General features: G+C 42.4%; 1 protein-coding gene across 6 annotated transcripts in view; it reads right to left on the reverse strand.

The window, feature by feature from the left end:
- The window catches only part of frmd4a (FERM domain containing 4A), a 72,416-nt gene that overhangs the window by 38,502 nt on the left and 15,707 nt on the right, over nucleotides 1-18,207 (reverse strand). For 2 of the 6 annotated variants that reach the window (XM_029522567.1, XM_029522566.1), the window contains exon 1: nucleotides 12,047-12,400. The exons of 1 other annotated variant lie outside the window; for it this stretch is intronic. In XM_029522567.1, coding sequence (XP_029378427.1) covers nucleotides 12,047-12,139 — 93 coding nt within the window. In that variant the 5' untranslated portion in view covers nucleotides 12,140-12,400. Of the gene's footprint in view, nucleotides 1-4,053; nucleotides 4,595-12,046; nucleotides 12,401-18,207 lie in introns of those variants that run through there. 3 more of the 6 variants (XM_029522564.1, XM_029522565.1, XM_029522563.1) reach the window with 3 other exon arrangements.

Genomic DNA, 18,207 nt, shown 5'->3' on the forward strand with positions numbered 1-18,207 from the left:
AGTATGGTGCACAGTGACTAAGTGACATGGCACGGGGGGTGTCATGCTAAATTTAACAAGTATACAAATCTCCAATAGACTTGTCAGAGCTAGAAAATATGAATGACAGATAAAATTTTGATCACCATTTATGATTCATGGAGTGGTGAGAAAAGAATTTCCCATGGTTGGACTGCTGATGACTGTCTACAGGAATTTGGCTTGTGGCCTCCTCTTTTTCTTTTTTCCCCCCAAACACATTTACACTGACACTGGGTATTTGATAAACCTGGGAATGGAGCAGTGGTAATGTTTTCCAGGCAAACTATGCAAATAAGACCTTATCCCCAGGGAGACACTGTAAATGGCGTCTACCACCAACAGAATCTACAGAGGGGCGTTTATGTGTGTGGGCCAGTGCGGCAATATCAAACACAAACAAGCCTCCGGCTAGTTGCAAACAAATTAGAAAATAAAAAAAAATAAAAAAAAAACCACAGCAAGATACTGGAAAAATTTGAGACATTGTCCATTCTGGCCTTCTGCTCTCCCTCCCGTCTCCAAACCTCTCTCTCAGTTCTGGGAAAAGATTTTCTCACATAGAGATCCTGACTTTGGCAATGAGAACAAAGATGGCTGCCAGACAGGGATAGTGATCAAAATTCTTCAGTAGGAAGTCACAAGTTCAACTTCAACCTCTACAATTACTTGGCTGGAAGACGGGGAGAAAAATGAACAACACTGGGAAAGACACACACCATTTTTTTTTTTTAACAATCCTGGATATTTGTCTGCCTGCCATGGGTCTATTGTTTTTTTATCTGCTTCAGTGGAACATGAGAACAAATGCATGATTAATTGAACACGAAAGTCAGCAAGACTTAACAAAAGTGAATCAAGTACAGCCACGTTCTGATTGAGGGGCGGCTGCTGGCAATCACACTAAACTCCTCTTCCAAGAAATCCCCTTGCTTGAAAACATGGTGTTCTGACTGAGTGCCTACAGTTTATCAGCACACGATAGAACTGAACACATAGAAATGAAACGGCCTCTAGACTGACGGAGGTGTCTCGGTTATTTTAAGGCCTTGCTGTTGTGTCTCTGCTTCATATCATAAAAGGGCTCAGGCACGTCAGTGTGTGGGGAATATGATCAGTGACAGGGCTATTCTCACAGGAAACAAGACCAGATGAATTCAGTGGGAGGAAGCTGGCCTGGATTCAATCCTAAATATGATGCGGCAGAGCCTACACATGCACACAGCAATAAGGGTGGATGGATATGTATGACAGATGTGACATAATGCCAGATATAAAATATGCATAAAACTTTTCAGTGGGATTGCGTTGCTAGGAAACAGCGTGGATCATAGTTTATTTGCCAACTGTGAGCACAAGGATCCTGTCAGCTACTGTTGTTCGCAAGCACTCTAACGTGAAATAAACTGAAGATGTTTATCTTGTCAAGTCTGAAATTATCTACAAAGATGTTGAACTTGTTGAGGACAAGTTTTGCACAACAGCATGTCAATTCACATCCTCAGAATAAAATCATGGCTTGTAGAAGACAGTGATTATTACAGATAGTTAAAAAATTCTGCTCGGGGGAAGTCCAGCCACCTGTGTTTGCTATAGTCTTTACTCTTGCTTCTTCCCCATGCAGGATATCCTGCCTTTGGGATGAGGAGAGTGGCAAGAAGGAGGGGCGGCTGTGAGAAAAATAAGAAGCAACAACAGCCAAAAAAAAAAAAAAAGAAAAAGTCGAAAAACAATGCACACAGCTAAAAATCAATGTCAATGGAGAGCAGCATGAGAAATGACAAACAATTACCCAGAGACACTGTCCAACACGGTACAGCAGCGCACTGCTCTCGCCCGTCTCCCTGTACTAACCCTGTTTAAAGGGTCACACCACCAGAGGAAAATGTGTGGCTGGAGGCTGTTGAGTCAATATTATTCAGCCTAATGTATAAAAGTGTGAACACATAGCCGCGTTCTCTCACGAGAGAAATAAGAGCACATCAGTGTGAACAAACAACAGTTCACAAATGTTGCAGTATGTAATGCCATAGCTCAATCAAACAGGAAGTAGCTCTCGACAACATGCAAAGCACATTGAGTATAATATTATGAGCTGACATGTGTCACACTCTGCAGTATTCTAATCAGCTTTGTTTGACCACTGGTGATGGATGCCTTCCCCAACCTGAGTTGAAAACATTGCAGAGGATTAAATAAGATGTGATTTAAACAGGGAAAGAAAAGCAAAAATAAAAAGTCTGAAAAGAAAAGGACGCATCTACATGAGATCATTGGTGTGAAAATGTTTTTCCATTTCAGGAGGAAAGAAAAAAGTGGAAAAGGGGTGGATAAAGTAGAAACAGGTTGATAAAACTGGAACACATGCACAATTAGTCTTTCTTTTTCTTCTCTCTATTGTGTGTGCCAGTTGTGTGAGGCTGAGTATCTCATTAACAGTAATAGAGGAAACCAGGTGGGGAGTCAGTGCAGTGAGCCAGGGATATCCCCATCCTGCAGCCTGACACACTGACCCCTCCCTCTCTGCCGTTGCAACTCCCTCCACTATTAACTGCTCCACCTTGGACTGTACCACTTCAGCAGGCCACAGGGAGACATTGTTTGCAGCTCATCAAAGGCCTTGTCCAAAGGATGTTTGGTAAGGTGACCTCTGTGTTTCAATGTGGCCTCTTTCAGAGTTGTGTTTTTCTAAACCAGGAGGGGGTGTTAGGGATGGGTTTGTCTTAGTGAGGCCCGGTAAATTATTTCAGTTTCCTCTGATTGTTGATATCTTCCCTTTAGATGCTCAAACTTTGGAGCCTGATAAAAACACATTAAGGCAAAAGTTAGAATAACACACATGCGTATTCCCCTGATGAGAATAAAAATGGTTATTATAACAACGAGACAGGAAACCACACACAGCGAGTGACATTTATTGTGTTAACACATACAGTACATCTGTATGTACATGTGTTAAAGTTACACTGCTGATCATTTTGTGCTTCATTATTGATCAGCAGGCCTGATGAGTCTCTCTCTGTTAGACTGCTGGGTTTGTCCTGGTGCTGCCAGCTGCATACAGGGCAGGTGACATGCCTGGGGAATACTAATGGCTCCATGAAAGCCGAGAGTACTGATCCAAACGTGGTGCTATGAATACTGAACAACCATTTTGCTGAATCACAGCTACACAAACACAAAGCACAAAAGATGCATTTAGTTTTTTTTTTTTTTTAAAAAGCAATTAAAATAATTGAAAGGAGTGAAACTGTTCTCTGAAAGCAAACTGATATATTTAGTGCATCAATAGTTACCGTGGAAAGAGGCACAGTGACCAGACAGCCTATAAAATAGCGTGTGTGTTTAGCCCTTCCTTTTCACGTAACCACAGAAACACTTACAGGCTTAACAGCTTAATTCCTGGCTCCTTAATAGTGACCCTAGCAACACAACTTCCTGTCCAGGCTTTCCTTCCTGAACACCAACACCACCACCACCACCGCCACCACCACAACACCACCACCACCAAAAAAGAGTATTCTGCGAGAGATTAACTTGGTAGGACAACACTCCATACGCATCAGAGTAGTGTGTGTATAATACTATTAGCTTGTGTGTCCCATTTCAGCCAGAGCAACATTTAACCCAGTTCTGTCCTCAGTACTTAATGAAACAAATTAGTCCTGTTTAAATTTGTCCATGTGTATGGTCTATTGGCTGAAGGACATACCTGGCCTCCAGCACTGTTCTCTGTGTCCCTGGCTGTCTTCAACCTTATTACAAACATGGTATCATTCATTAATAATTGTTTCATGTACCAGATACCTGTCTCCACAGGTGGAACAGCATGCATACAGACAACTGGCTATTGCAAATTTAATCCCTTCCAAAGCATCTCTTCATTCAGATTCATTTATTCTGGTTTAAATGAGCAACTAATGCCTAATACAAGGTGCCAAATTACAATATACTGATAGATAAACCCATGCATGTCTAGTTAATGTCTACGTCTCTTTATGCTCATCCAGTGTGTGTATGTGAGGTTCAGCATACCTGGTAGAGTGGCCTTGAAACACACCTGTGTGTGTGTAATAAGTGCAGGGGTCTAGGAAGGTTCCTGGCATGCACACGAAGGCGTCGGAGGGCAGTAGAGGTGAGAGTCCATAACAGACCCTGCCGAGTACAGACCACCTCGTCTAGACCCAACAAGACAGCCTCCATTACTTCACGGTCTGATGCTGAGCTCTCTCTGGCCAGAGAGACACCACCAAAGTTCTGTACAGCATTACAACGTTGATATCAGTGAGATATCCAAAGGTACCACATTTGCAAACCTTCATTTGAACAGGTGAGCCATCACAGGTAAAATCCACCGAGGCCCGGGCAATGAGACGATATGATTCGCCTTTATTGTCCTCTTGATACCACTAGGCGCCAAAAGATAATAACTAGGTCATCTCCAGAGGTAAGCCACAATGAGACACGATAACCCTGCGGCTTCCTCCTCTCCTGTCTCTGTCCCTCTCTGTCCTCTCAGTCTCTTTGGGATTCAGCAGTTTGAGTCCTCCACAAGGTCAAACCCTGCTCGTCCTTCTGCCCCAGTCCCACAGACAGTGTTCCCAGCTGACTCCTTCTCTCCTCTTCCTCCTCTCTCTTTCCTCTCTGAGGCAAAGCACCCACTGTCCATTGGTCTCAGTACCACAAACACAAATATTCCCTCTAAGGACATGTAGCCAGTCTTAGTCCCCCTGACTGGTTTGTTGTTTTTAAAGCGATATGCACTCTAATACTGCAGCTCACATAGAGAGCTACCAGTCGACTCTCTCTATCTCAGAGAAAGGGATGTGGTTATAAGCTGCAAACACCTTGTCAGCGTGGACACTATCCATATGCTTCTCATTTGAAATCCAGAAACACACACACACACACACACACACACACATAAATACTTTACAATTGCATGCATTCATGCATGCTATGACCAAAATAGTCACTGAGCTGAAAAATGCTGACATTTGGTCTCCAAAGACATGAGCATGTTATTCTCTGACAGCGCTGGGACTAAAGCCAGAATCATTTAAAAAAAAAAAAAAGGAAACAATTTCCTCTCAGCCAGTTTTCCCAGGCCTGAGTATCCTGACCTGACCTATCAAATTCTTCCAGAAATTACAGAATATGTATTCCATCTGTAACTCAAAACCACCACCAGCACACATTACCCACAAAACAGGATGGGAGAAGAATGTAAATATAAATGATTACATCAAACCTAATTGTTTATTTATTCACAATAGACCTTATGTTACATTTGATTACCCACACCCATTTACAACAATGGCCACATGGAGGCAATACAACTCCCAAATACAAGCTGTGCCAAGCCCACAGTGCATGTGTGTATATCCTTGCCAGCCTGCCAAAGAATTACAGCTTGAACCAATGATCACTATGTTTTGTGAGATATAATGTTAGATGTCAAACACAGATGCATACGATTTCGACTTCCCCCAGACTGCATATAATTATCCAAATCTCTCAGGATTTCTTACATGTCGATGATAAGTTTTAAAAAGAAAATTTAATAGACTTTAATAGTTTTTAAAGTCTAACTGGTTGATTTCTTCCACTTTGATTTTCTTCAGAAAACTCTAATCAATATAAAATTCAATAACTCTATGCTGTACACTAATTCTCTGTCTTCCAACCAAACCCAGTTTGACTATTGCCGGATTAAACGGCCTTTCCAAGCCCACTCAGATTCGTGGAGGGGTTTATTAATGCAAGAGGTCGACTCGATGCTGCTGAGCTGGTGTTTTACATGGATAAATAACTGCTTTGTCATTCATCGATTACAGTATATAGAGAAAATGTTAATACGTTTTTGCTTTTCCACAATGAAAAAAAAATATATATTATTGATGCCATAGGTTACTTTGTCTTTATCTGCTCTCTTCTCTCTTGCTTTAAGTGCTACTTAGTTGCTTGGTACACATTAATCACAGATAGCCGACTGAAAAGATCAAAGAGTCCAATGAATGTAAGTCTTACTCCATAAATATACAATAGATTCTCATTATGTTCTGAAATTTCCTGAATTTCACCAACCAAACGCACAAAGTTTGGACCTTCCACTGATAGCCATCCCTCTGTCTGAGGGCCTCCTGCTGTGCTCTCAGCAGTGTCTTGAGAAATCCACGAGGAATGTGTGAGCTTTCCAAAATGAATGTGCTTGGCTTAAATGGCCAACAAGGGTAGAAGGGTGGAGACATTCACCTCTCAGCCACTGTAATTTAAGATGGGTGTAAATATTTGTTGTGTCTGGGAGGGAGGTGGAAGGTCAGGTACGACAGCGCACTGTTCCCATGAGCCTGGGTGTTTGCAATGTCCCTGCTGAATGCTGGGAAAGGTCGTGCAAGCCCTCCGATGTAAACAGAAAATGCCAGAATGTCAGCTGATTGGCCATTAAGACAGAAAAGAGAAGACTCTGCTCAGAACTCTACACTCATTGGTGTGATTGGTGTGATCACTGGACAGATAGAATTGACAGCCAACCAGTTAGTTCATCTGGGTTTATTTGTTTTTTTCATTCATTCTCACACTTATTAATCTACCTACTGAACACAATGAACCAAAAAAAAAAAAAAAAATCTGGTGTGAGGTCATCAGACAGGAATTAAGAAAAGCAGGAGGAAACATTGTCCTGTACTCAGTATACTCTTCCTCCACTCTTACTTTTCCTCTCTGTCTCTCCCTCTTTCATCTCTCCCCCATCTCATCCTCTATATGTCTCAATCTTCTCCCTGCTCTCTGATCTTCACTCAGGCGTGTTATACTAGAGCGCAGGCAGTCTCAGGGAATGCAAGGGAGGGAGAGCAGTAGAGGGAAATGGGTCACAGAAACTATAAATTCACAAGAACATTCACAACTGAAGAACTTTGGCACAAAATTTACTAAAACAGTTGTGTGTACGAAGTACAATGGACGCATGAACTACTTATGTACTGTTCTCTTCTTTCAATGTAATTTTAAAGCAACAATAAACCTGGAATCGAGCTTTTTGCTGCCGTCTTACTTTTCTCATAGGCTCATTTTAAGCACCTGTCACAGTTACTATGTATCAATGTGACAGAGATTATAAGTGACATACGGGTATAGACCCACAACAAAATTCAATTGCGATCAGCCTAGTTGAATGTGATTGTATTAGAGGTGAAAGTAGGAAAATCAATAAGTTAGTGTAATGTGGATCCAGAGTGATGAAAGAGGGAAGCTTCTATACGTCTGCATGAGTGTGAGAATGTATGTGCAGGCCATGAGGGCTGGTTTCCTCATTCATGTCCGTCTTTGAAATTATTAAATGAAAACACTGTTCACTGTGCAACGCAAGTAATGAACAAGGAACCCCAGGATGACACAAAACCTTTGAAGTGCTGGGACTCGTCAGTCTCTTAAGTATAAAAGTTGACCTAGTTCATGTGTTGTATGCTGTAATACGCCATACAGACACATGCGCAAAGGGATGTTCAATGAAAGATTTACTCACAGAGATACACACAAATACACACACTCAAGCTAATCATTCTCTCCACTTTGCCTAGCAGATAAATATTAATGAGGATTACTATGTTACTGCAGTACACCCACGGGAAAGCAAGAGGCTGCACGTCTCCTTCTCTTTCTAACACTTTTCCACTCTCTGTGTCTTTGTGACTCATGCCCTGTTTCTCTCACACACTGACTGACACACACAGTCTTGTGGCTCCAACATTTTTAATGTCCACAAGTCCAACTTTCTTTTTAATCTCACACACACACACACACACACACACACACACACACACACACACACACACACACACACACACACACACACACACACACACACACACACACACACACAATGAATAAACCCGTTCATAGGAATGAGTCACAGACAGTGCCTCCGTTCTCATCGGGTTGTGTTATCTCTGCCTAACAAAAGGTACTTTTGTCTGTGGATATTTCAAGAACATTTTGGGGTGTCTACATCCTGTTTTGGGGAGATGGAATTTAACAGACTCTTTCTCATCAACTCAAACTTCTTTCTTCTTTTTCCCTGCTCTGTCTCTTCCTCTTCATCAAAGGGGTTCCCATGCTGTCATTTCTGAGAACAGAGAAGCATCGATAATGAACAAATCATTCTGAGAGCTCTGCATGGAGGTGGCAGAGGATGTTGATACGCATCTCCACACACACACGCACGCAAGTGTTTCCACTAGGGATGCTTTGGCAGTGGACACAGGAGTCCAGTCTCACCATAGCTGCCCTGCGAACAAACTGTCTCCATAGAGAAAACACAATATCAGCAGCTCAATGCCTCCAGCCTTCACTCACAGTCAAGAGACGATCATCTCCTCATTGTCTGATCTCACTCTGTACAGACTTACTTTGAACGCATACACAGCTGTGTCTCTTTAGGTCTGCTGGATGATTTTAGACAGGGAATAAAAAGGTAGAAAAAAAAAAAAAATCAGGGCAGAGTGTGATGAAAGAGATGGGGTGGAGAAAAGGGTGGGAGGGTCTCCTGTCTCTCCCTCCTCCCCTGCTGAAAAACATTCTTCCTTCTGAGCTGCCTTGGGGATGAAAGGGGACCCCCCTTTTCATGGCAAACAGGGTGTGGTTCAAGCGGGGCCTGCAGGAGCCTTTAGCTCCAGTTATTCCAACCTCTTTCTTCTTTTTTTCCCCCCTTCTTTACCCCTTTTTTCTTTGTGTCTGTAATTGGACTGGCTGACCGCAGCTCTCTCACCTTTATTCCTGGGGGCTGGTCGAGATCCCTGGGAATCAATACTTTAACCAGACAGACAAAAGCTGTAGGGGGAAATATTGTAAAGCTGCAAACTGCTATTTGGTTTCAAAAACAGAAACTTATTTTGAACGTTGTCCCTCGGTTTGTCCACAATAACTTTCCCATAATTTCATTTATCCTGACTCTACCTGAACAAATAGAGCAGTCTGATGAGAAGCATGCAGCGTGTCAATGTGACGCATAGCATGCCGGAGTCCAGCGCCGACCTTCTCTGCAATTGGCGCAGACAATGATGCAGATGTTTGAATTTAACAAGGATCGATCAGTATTCCTGCCTCACTTCTTGTCTGGTTGCCTCCAGCTTTCAGGCCTATAGTGGTCAATTACAGTCATGCTGTTGTCTGTTTGCATTCCCATCCTGCTCATGAGTGTGTCTTTTAAGCATGTGTACACACCTCTATATGTGTGTGTGCACGTGTGAAGTTTTCACTCTCTGACAGTGATCTACCCCTTCCACCTTTAAACCCTCACTCCCCTGTGGTGCCCCTGACAACACCAAGGTTTCCTTGGAGAGCGATGCAGCCGCCAAAAATCTGAAATGTTTTTTGCCCATGTAAACACATACATCTTGTCTTCCCTTTTTTTGTTGGTTGTTTTTGTTCTTAATTTCACATGAAAGAGCTGAGCAGCTTAACATGACAGCAGGATGACAAAGGCGAAGGATAATCCTAATTCAGTCTGCTCATAAAGATAAACAAAAAAAAAAAACAGAACACCCCCAAAAGATGATGTGTTCAATTTTCAACATAGAGTATCTATAAACACTGATTGTCCATATCCACTTCAATCGTGGCTACTACTTTTACTTTCTCAACACTGCTATGATGTAAAGTGGGCATGGTAAAGAGAAGAAGATGTATCACTGAGGAAAAAAAAGCAAAAAACAGTACAAGTCAAGCTTGTCTCCTCTTCTATCATTGTGTGGTTAACAAGGCATCTTTTGCTAAGATGTGTCATATCAGTTGGCTGTGAACAAAGATGGCTATGTTTTAGTACGTAATACTCAATTAACTGTGATAAAAAAACAACATTCATCAGGAACTCCATCGACTTGACAATTCACCAGCATTAGTTATGCGGCAGACTATAGATGAGAAGCAATAAGGAGAGCCCATCTTTAAAATACCTTTCAAACAAGTTCGAGATCGCAAATGATTCTGAGGGTGGAAAGCTTTTAACCAGCAGGGGTCCAATCACAGCCAAGTATTTGCACTTGGAATTACAGATGAATATGAAAACCTAGGGTGCAAATGCTTTTAAATGGATCTGCACGTGTGGAAAGAGAGCTCCTCCACTGAAACATTCCCCTCAGCTGTGTATAGATACACATATTGTCAATGTTTTGTTAGGTGTGCATGCCCTCCTTCTTGATAACGCAATGAGTTATCTAATGCGACATGTCAGAGCAGGACAAAGCTGACGCTGTGTACTGAAGTGAAAGTATTCCAGAGCCTCGCTAAGTAAAATAATAACTCAGACAGTCGGCCCTTTTTACAGCCTCTGGGCACGATACCGGTAGATCACATTGCTCACCTGCCATGATGGTGAAATAGGAATCAGCCTGTACATTTTCTTTTCTTTTATGACTCTGCTTTTGGTTTTACATTTGGTTTACAAGAAACATACAATACATAATTTAGCAAGGTGATCAAATCCAGTTACTTTTTCAGCACCGTACAGTTGTGCGACTAAATGTATGTAAACCATCACAACAAGTAATCCTCATTTAGCCTGTCCATGGACAGGTGGCCACAAGACGAATGGGAGGCAGAGAGGCAATCAGGAGAGGGGGAGAGAGACAACTTCCTCCAACAAAATCTGCTTTTCCCTGTTAATTATGTGTGTGTGTGAACCAGCTAAACAGTCATTTACATTTACTCATTTGGCAGATGGTTTTATCCAATGCAACTTACAACTGACGGACATCAGTCCACCCATCAACAATGCTTTTGTTAAGAACAGTGATTACTTGGCTTCCTCCAATTATACACTTTTATGACAGACCCACTTAGATCACAGTCAGCCACCATGGATCTACTTCAAATTGCCATTTAAAAAGTGAGACCTGAAAGCATGTTGTATGTGCAGTTTGACTGTAAATACTACTATCTTGTCTTTTGTCTGTGAAGGTTAAAACTCTTATTTTTGCATTGAGGCAGGTTGCCAAATTTCACTTCAGGGCTTATTAAAGCAGAAGCTGTTTCATTCAGCATATGGTGCCCATAGTGCAATTTTTTGATAGCCTTTGTGAAGGACGTGCATTACTGTATCCTCTGCACACATTCAATCAAAAACATAACTGAAAAGCAGCCAGCAATTCTCAGAAGAGCTCATGGCATTCATAAGCCACATTCCCTCAAAGAGGTGTGCAAATGAAACTAAAGTCATGTCACATCAAGTGGGAAGACTGAGATTTAAAACTTGGTGATCAAATTCAATTCAGTGTGATCCTATAAGAGCCATGGGATTCCCTTAATGCCAGCCCACAGAGAGCTGAGACACATCACACAGAAAATGCATGGAGGGATCTCGCGCACACACAAACGCTCACAGTGCTTCTTTCATTTTTCCGTTTCTTCGTGGTTGCAAACAACTTTGGTGAAAAGCATGAGGGGTGAATCACTTTGGCAAGTTACAGCCCGTCTTCACATCAACATAAAGGTTAACTTTGGAGAACACATTCCTCATCTAAGCTTGGCTGGAAACTATTATCTTCTGTCCTCAGCCCACACCCAGCAGATTTACACAAACACTCAGGCTTCTGGTGTCCAGACAAAGTGATTTTCACTGTGGGTGGAAAAAAAAACAAAAAAACAGCAGCACTTCAAATCAATCTGAAGGAAACGCTTTGCTTGATAGATGGGAAGCTTTCTCACGTCTGTAGTCGGTTCAACAGCACTGACAGTGACAGACAAACAAGCTGCATTCAAGCTCAGCTCTCCCACTTCCGAGGCCAACGTGAGCAGTGACAGGCTGTCAGGGAAAGAAACGGACATTGTCCGCTGCAGAGATTAACAGCTTTGCTCCTGGCTCGCCTTCCACCATCTCAAATCTAAGAGAGCTCCCTGGATTAGGAAGGAACCTCTTCCAACCCCACTTAGACACACAGCAGCTCGGTGAGACACAGAGACAGAGAGAAAGAAGTCAGAGAAGACGGCGGAGAGTCGGAAAAGGAGGAATGGAGGCGAGCTTGTGTCTTACCCGCTCCCCGCTGTTCCTCCGCAGAGTGCCCACCGGCAGCTTCAGCATTAGCCGGCGGGTCCTGCCGGGCGTCACCGTGCCCGGGACCCCCATCGTCCGCTCCACGGAGTGTGTGTCCGCCGGGGTGCGAGCATGTGTGCATGTGTGTGAGGTCGGTGTCCGCGCCGTCCCGTCCAGCCTGGCGGCAGAGGTTCACGCGAGCTTGCGCGTGGGCGTGTATGAGGAGAGAAGCTCGTGGTGTGTGTGTGTGTGTGTGTGTGTGTGTGTGTGGGGGGGGGATCCTATGTGCCCCTCCGTGTTACCACACCGGCCATGCTGCTGCTCCGCTCGGCGCTCCGGAGGTGAATGAGTGTGAGAGGCGGAGGGATCTCTCTCCTCTCTCCTCTCATCCCCCCTCCTCGCCTCTCACACTCACTTCCTTCAGTTGGGGGTTTAACCAGGTCACTGGATTAACGTGATGTTACGGCTGTTGAGGAGACTCACTTGTGTCACGGGATCCAATAATAATTGTGTCTAAGCATATATACCCCCCCACCACTACACACACACACACACACACACACACACACACACACACACGCAGCCCTGAAAGGGGATCACGTGGAGAACCTCAAAAGGAATATGGGATGTTTTGCCATCTGGTTGGGAGATTATCCTTGAAATCCCACATCCAGTTTTCTCTCCCTGCACTGTCTGGACGAGGACACAAAGGGAGAACACACACACACACATATTTGATTATATTCTGATTATGTTCAGAATCATCATATTTTTTTATTCTTTCTCTACAGGAAGAAACGTGCAGAAATGTACCCTCCCATAAAAAAACAAAAAACAAAAAACAGTGACAGCAGAGGATTTGCTTGTGTGTTTCTAACTGTGAGGTTCTGCCTCTTGTAAAAATCTTTCAACGTGATGGCTGCAGAGCTGAGTCAGTCCCTTTATCCACCACGGTGGTCTTTACATGTCCATTAAGGCTATTGGACTCATGAGTTACAGCTGGTCCTAGTGACTTACTGTCATATTCTCATCATCACTCACCGCTGAGCTCTGTTTGTCTCTGCCCATCAATACTGAACTGTCATCTGATTAACTAAAGTGGATCAGCACACAAACAGCCATCCACCGGTCAGTCCAACATGTACCCATGTACAACAGGACTCACATATATGAGAGCAAACATATTGGTTATTTAGGTGGGTGTTGTAAGCCAGGAGCTGTGGATTTTAACCAGCTTTGTTGTTAGAGTCAGGAGGTGATTTGATGCTGGATCACAGGACACAAAATCAGATTAAAGCCACAAGTGAAAATGAGCAACCTAAATAGACCCCATATCATTTCATCAAACAAGGCCCTCCAACGGCTTTAGTGACATGATACCGTATGTGTCACCCTTAGATCCGCACACACACATACACAAAAATACCACACACAGTGTGTTACAACAGAGCGACAATCATACAGGAGAGAATAATTTGCAATGGTAATCCCCACAACCATTATTTATTCAGTACCCTGACCCACATCTGTGTGTGAGTGGCTGTGGGCTGCATGAGGAATATCCGAGGGCTATTTATAAACTTTGTCTTCAGACACACAGGTCTAACAGAAGACATACTGGGGGAAAAGATAAAGAAAAAAATAAGAGGACACCAACAGATAGAATTAAGTTCTCTCTATTTGCAATCTCTGTGTATGTTTGCATTTGATGTTCATTTAAACTGTGATGACAGAAATGAACTGCCACTGTTGATTTGGTAGACAAAGCCCTGCTTCTTCATTGTGATTTTGCATGACACCTTGACAGGAAGATGACAATACGCACCCTTTTAATTGAACAGTTTAAATATGGTTGGTGTTCCTTTTTATCTGCAGCTCACAGTTTTTCCCACTTGAATATCTCTTTAATTCCCTCTTAAATGCCACAAATCCTGTGAGGTGATAAGTCCTCATCTTGACTGGAGGAAAAAAGAAAGTAAAAACATCTTACTATTCCAGATGCCTTAGGCTAGATACATGATGACCCATTTCAGTCAACAAGCAGAGAAATAAAGGCAAATGGGATTTACACTTGGTAATAAAAATGTGAAATACAAAATTGAACATATAACATGAAAAAAAGCAAGCAAAAAAAATACATAAACAAAGCTGGATGATGTAGACATGCCTTACTCTCCTGAATCATTTCACAACAGCTGTCCTCAGAATGAACAAAAAGCTATTACTGCATTTACAAAATACTGCAAATAGAAGAAAAGGATGACAGCAAAGAGAACGAGAGGGTGATCACTACCTGGTTATTGAAAATCTTAATGGGGGAGGTGCAAACAAAGCAACTGATTGTCTGGGTTTTATTTTTACACAGCATTAGTTTGCATATGTATGTGTGCGTGTGTGTGTGTTTGTTTGTCTGTGTTTGCAGTTGTACTAAGAAGCAGTGGCTCTCAAATTTATTATCCTGGCATTGTTACGCATTAATTTACCCCGATAACCCAGCCAGTCTCTGCCCACGGCTGTCTGACTCATCCCAGTGGTCCTGCTCCTCACTGTGTTTGTGAGTGTGTGTGTGTGGGTGGGTATGTTTATGGAAATGCCCTCAAGCTGGACTCTCACCCTATCCGAGGCAGACAGAGAGGGGGTTGAATGTTTATTTTCCAAGACTCCACAAATTACAAAGGCTTGAGAAACAGTACTGTTGCACAGAAAACCAAGATAAACACTTATATCGCCTAAACAATACCACCATGATAGTGTAATTTGATTTTTCTCCCACTGTGGGCTTCTGTCTGTGCTTCGACATGTATGCCTGTGCTGTCTTTCTCGATCTCATGAGAATGAGATGAGCAGAAAGCGGGGTCTCCCACTCTTCATCAAGCCAGAACTAATCATAATGATTTCTCCACAGGGGAGCATCCACTTCAATTATCATCCCCTCAGCAGTGTCTGTCTAAGAAACCCTGGGAAACACTTTTACATGCTCCGAAAGGTAACAGATAGCCCATGAGATTTTTAGGAAATGGGGACATTTGTGTGCCGCTTTGTGAAAACTGGGCCATATTTGTGTTTAGGAGAGATTTGGTGGGAACGCCGGGACAGATCGTTCCGGTCAAACCGTGTCACTCCACACCACATCTGCTCCAACCTGCTGGGAGGTGAGAGTGTGTGTATGTGTGGGTGTGTGCACACATTTTATATTTGCTTATGTGTCTTTCAGTATGGTTAACATTTCCGCAATTGGCTCCACAGGAATGTAGACAGATGGAAAAACAGTGGAAGGGCTCTGTTCATTATCACAAATTGCACAGATATTGCTTTGAATAAAAAACATATCTCGACGTATGCCATTATAAAATCATTGATACCTTACTGAAAATAGAACATATAATTCCAATGGGCTAATCAATAGAATATGAAAATAGTAACAGACATGTAAGGGCTGCTACGACGTGCAATTTGCCCTGGTGAATAGCGTTCAAGCCTTGTGAATTATTCACCTAGGTCTGCTGGGAAACCTGTGTGTGTGCTGTAGCATTCGCATCTGGATGCTGCATGCATCAGAAACTTAAGAGGGGGTTTAAAACAGTGGCTTAGTTTGCAGACATGCGCATAAAAATCGGAGTAAATTTGTCTTAAAATTGTCTTGCCTCCATTTATTTGGGTAAATCCACAGTCAGAGAACAGACTAATGAGGCAAGAAATTGAGAAACCTCTTTTGATTGCAAAATCTGACTAAATGATTCAAATCTGATTCATGCTATGGAAAAAGTGAATGTTTTCCGAAGACTTTGTGTAATGTCTTACACTGTTCTACATATTTTAATTGTATAATTTTCTTTTTGCAGCAAAGCTGATAAATTCATTGACAAAGCAGAAAATAAAAATCAGCAGAGGCTTCTGCAAGCGGTTTGCTAACACAAACACACCTCTGTATAGCCAGCATGTTAATTTAAATCAACCAACAGTGTGGAAATATTCATTCTAAAAAATAATGTTATATTTTATCAGACCAAACAATGATCATAGCCTGCTAATGTCATGAGCACCCGCACTAAGATAACAAATGAAACGCTCACCCTCACTTCTGTTTGGACAAGGCTATTTCCGCCTTTAGCGAAGTTAGCAATTTGTCGATGACCGGCAGTAAATAAAAGATCTTCAATGTTTTTTGTTTGTGTGTTGTAGCACACACCTTGATTGTTTATTTCATGTCAGACTAGGCCCCTTTAGGATTATTAAAGTGCCCTCCATAGGATAAGCAGTATCATGTCTCCACCAACAGTATTATTGGAAAACTAACTCTGACACATTGGAGTTTAGCATCAATTTGTCAGTTTTCCTGACTTTCCTTTAATCCGTGCAGCCAAATCCTGATACAGATCTGGTTATTTAGATTTTTTTTGAGACGTGCTACAGTGTCTTCCTGCTGTAAATCCAACCTAATATGAAAAATGTGTCATCATCCTCCTGTGTAAATAGTTCCAGAGAAGTGCACTATTTACTATTGTTTTAGAAACATTATGGTACCAAGTTGTTCTGTGAGAGATGGACACATTACAGTCGTCTAAAGAGTTGCAGTGAAAAGTTTTTAACTCTCTCCAAATTTATGCCTTGGGTCATGAGAAGACATGACACTATAGTCTCATACAAATAGATGACATCACTGAATGTTAGATGGAGGGAGAGCGAGAGCGAGAGATAGAGAGGGTTATAGGAAGACAAGAGAGGACGGGGGCGAGGTCAGCCTACTATAATTGAACAGTTTTGTCACTGGGCAGAAGACACACCCATTACATAACAGGATGGTCACACATAATACAGCCAGTCAATAGGCTCTGTCTGAATCAACACAGTCAAATGAGTTTTGTATGCTGGAATGTATGTAGACACATTCTGTACAATATTGTTATATTGTGTCAGTGTTGAGAAGAGTATGAGCTCTTTCTGTCACAGTGTTGGGTTTCCTGGCATAGTGAGGGCTGGCACACCCAAAAGCCCTTTGTGGCAAACCAGCCCTCCTAAAGTCATGAACAAGTGCTTTATGGATGTTGGAAAGAAGGAAGGCAGTGCTGAAAAGACGGTCTACCGAAAGGAGCAAAGAGAGCACTGCAGTACAGCTGTGATGGAAACAATCCCATCCAGCTGAGGTCCTGTGTCAGAGGAGACACTGGGGGACGGAGGAGAGAGAAAAAGAGATCTGGGAAGCAGAAGACTGAAAGAGGAGATGCTTAGCTCTGCCTCCAGGCCTGGAATCATGAAGAGGATGAGGATGTTGGAGGAAAGGACTTGGGGGAGGGGAGACAATTGTGGGGTGTATGGGGAGGAGATTCAATTAAACTACACAAGGACTGAATGCATTTTTAATGACACTGCTTCATTTCCTGACGTGACTGTCAGCTTTTGTGCAAGAATGAGAGACATCCTCTGAAAGAGTACTCGTGCTCTCTCTCTCAGCAGCTCACACAGCTCAGTGGACCAGCAACACAATACACACCACTGTGGCAGAAGCTGAGCGGACGCTATTAACAGACATTTTTAAGCAGCTAGTAGAAAAAGCAGAAAAAGAAAATATAATCGAAAGATTCAGACCATGTCCTGATTGATGCTGTCACTGTGCATGGAGCTATGGTGCAATGCACGCGTGAATAAAGATAAGATTGGCCACAAATGCAATGGAAGTTACACTGTACACAAACATTAATGAATCAGCATTCAAAATGACAAGAAGGAAGTGGAATGTTTAGATTTTGTTTAACATCAGCTGATTTTGAGGCTGTTCATGAACTTTCTTACTAGATTTTGGATTTTTTAGCCAGTCAGGCACGACTTTGTAACCATGTCACAAGCAATCTTGTGCTCATACTCTAAGATAGCATTCTTGCAAGCAAGAGAAATAAAAGTGCTGACCTGAAAAAGCTACTCTGCTTCAACTTGCTCTTCCAGCAAGCAATCAAAGCATCAAAAATAGTGTCCTCTTTTTCTTATAGTAAAAGTGTTGGAAAAGGAAGTCCACAGGCCGGGATCCATTCTGCTTTTCTGAACCATTTTCTGAATCATTCATAATTTTTATTGATTGCCTTCTGTAAAATGTGTTTGGGCATTGCTAAAAGTAATTTATAAATAAAATGTATTCTTATTAGTATATGCAGGGTAGTGCTAATGAA

This window comes from Echeneis naucrates, chromosome 16, assembly GCF_900963305.1.
Source record: "Echeneis naucrates chromosome 16, fEcheNa1.1, whole genome shotgun sequence".
In the NCBI taxonomy this organism is placed as follows: Eukaryota; Metazoa; Chordata; class Actinopteri; order Carangiformes; family Echeneidae; genus Echeneis; species Echeneis naucrates.